At 45.4% G+C, this 1,943-nt stretch overlaps 1 protein-coding gene across 1 annotated transcript in view; it reads right to left on the reverse strand.

Moving 5' to 3' along the window:
• Naaa (N-acylethanolamine acid amidase) overlaps positions 1-1,943 on the reverse strand; it is a 20,926-nt gene that overhangs the window by 9,123 nt on the left and 9,860 nt on the right. The window contains exon 4 of the mRNA XM_021163253.2: positions 681-771. Within this exon, the coding sequence (XP_021018912.1) occupies positions 681-771 (91 nt within the window). The remainder of the gene's footprint in view (positions 1-680; positions 772-1,943) is intronic.

Genomic DNA, 1,943 nt, shown 5'->3' on the forward strand with positions numbered 1-1,943 from the left:
AGAGACAGAGAGACAGAGAGACAGAGACAGAGGCAGAGAGACACAGAGAGACAGAGACAGAGAAAGAGAGAGAGAGAGGAAGGAAGGAGAGGAGGAAGGGGAAAAACACACAAAGACAGACACACAAAGGGAGGAGGGGAAGGGAAAGACACACACACCACACGGGGAGGGGGGACAGAGAGAGAGAGAGAGAGCTGTTCTCTCTTCAGCCTAAAACTCTCCTATGCCTCTGTTCTGCCTAAAAACCCCAATGCTCATTAGGTTCTGTCTCTTCTATATCTCTGTCCTCCCTGTCATAATGCAAACTGTCCCATTTCTGTGATGTACCAACAGTGACACCTGCGGTCTTTGTGGTGGCTTTCAGACCACCTAGATGATCTCTTCTGGCCTCTGCAGACCCAGACTGGGATCACAAGGGTCAGGGAAGGCCTATTCCCCCCACACACACCCCCCATGCCTCCGTGCCATGCATCAGCTCTTCCTTCACCCCTGTGGTTCTAATCAGCACCCGAGATCACCTTCAGCACTCACAGGCTACTTCCTGTCTCTCCTCAGAGAGTGGAAGTCCCTGGTGCTGGAAGGTTCCTTCCGAAGATTCTGTTGGCTTTGCCAGGGAAGGAATCACCAGAAAACCTCAACAGGGATTCCATTTAAAATGTTCAAGAGTTTGTTTTAATTACCTCGTTCATCACCAGAAATTGTAAACTTGTGTGGACTTTGGCCTGTCCACAGTCCTACATAGCCAACAAAAGTGGTCCCAGTGAATGCAATCTGGAATTGGAAAAAAAAAAAAAGGCATTACTTTACCATCCAACAAAATATATGCTGAAATCACTTAATTTTCCTACACTCTGCTGCAGTTTTTGTTAGTTAGTTGTTAGTTGTTGAGACAGGGTTTTACTATGTAGGCTGGGTGGCCTGGAACTTGCTATGTAGGCAAAGCTGGCCTCAAACTCACAGAGATCTGCTTACCTCTGCCTCTTCTGAGTGCTGGGATTAAACTGTATGCCACCATACCTAGCCTCCTGGATTTTTTTTTTTTTAAAGAAGTTTGAACATAATAGAATGAAACTCTATAACAAAATTCTAGAACAAAAGTTCTGAGCCAACTTGGGGGAAGTGTTCTTGAGGGAACTTGGGGGAAATAGACAGAATTCAGCAAATAAAATAGATGGGTATCTATCTATGTATCTATCTATGTATGTGTCTGTCTGTCTGTCAGCCTGTCTATCCCTCTATCTAGGTTTTTTTGAGACAGAGTTTTCCTGTGTAGCTCTGGCTGTCCTGGAACTAATTCTGTAGATCAGGCTGGCCTTAAACTCAGAGATGGACCTGCCTATGCCTCCTAAGTGCTGGGATTAAAGGTGTCCACCCCCAAATCTGGCTTTCCAAACTGCTTTTTAATAAATGTGCTTGGCGAAACAAGAAGTAACAGCGGTGCCTGTGACTTTATCAGAGGACCTTGCTGGTCCTTGCACACCAGTGATGGCGGATACAGACAGATGACGATGATACCATCCAGTGTCTCTGCACAGGAGTCATGGTAGTAACCAGACTCGCTGCTCAATCAGATTACTAAAAATTTTAAGATAACTGATTGTTTCTAACCCTTTGCTTACTGTGTGTCTGTGAAACATTTTTCACCCAAAAGATTTCCATACTGAAAGTAGCAAATGGGGTCTGACTGGAAACTTGCTTTGAGTTCATGACAAGAGACAAATACTCTACATGCGAGCTCTGTGGGGGAACAAGTGGACCGGCTCACCAATAACATCCACTTTACAGTATAAGTGCTTTAAAAGCCATCCTATGGTCTGGAGAGATGACTCAGTGGTTAAGAGCACTGACTGTTCTTCCAGAGGTCCTGAGTTCAATTCCCAGCAACCACATGGTGGCTCACAACCATCTGTAATGGGATCTGATGCCCTCTTCTGGTGTGTCTG

The sequence above is a fragment of the Mus caroli genome, chromosome 5 (genome assembly GCF_900094665.2).
Source record: "Mus caroli chromosome 5, CAROLI_EIJ_v1.1, whole genome shotgun sequence".
Classification (NCBI taxonomy): Eukaryota; Metazoa; Chordata; class Mammalia; order Rodentia; family Muridae; genus Mus; species Mus caroli.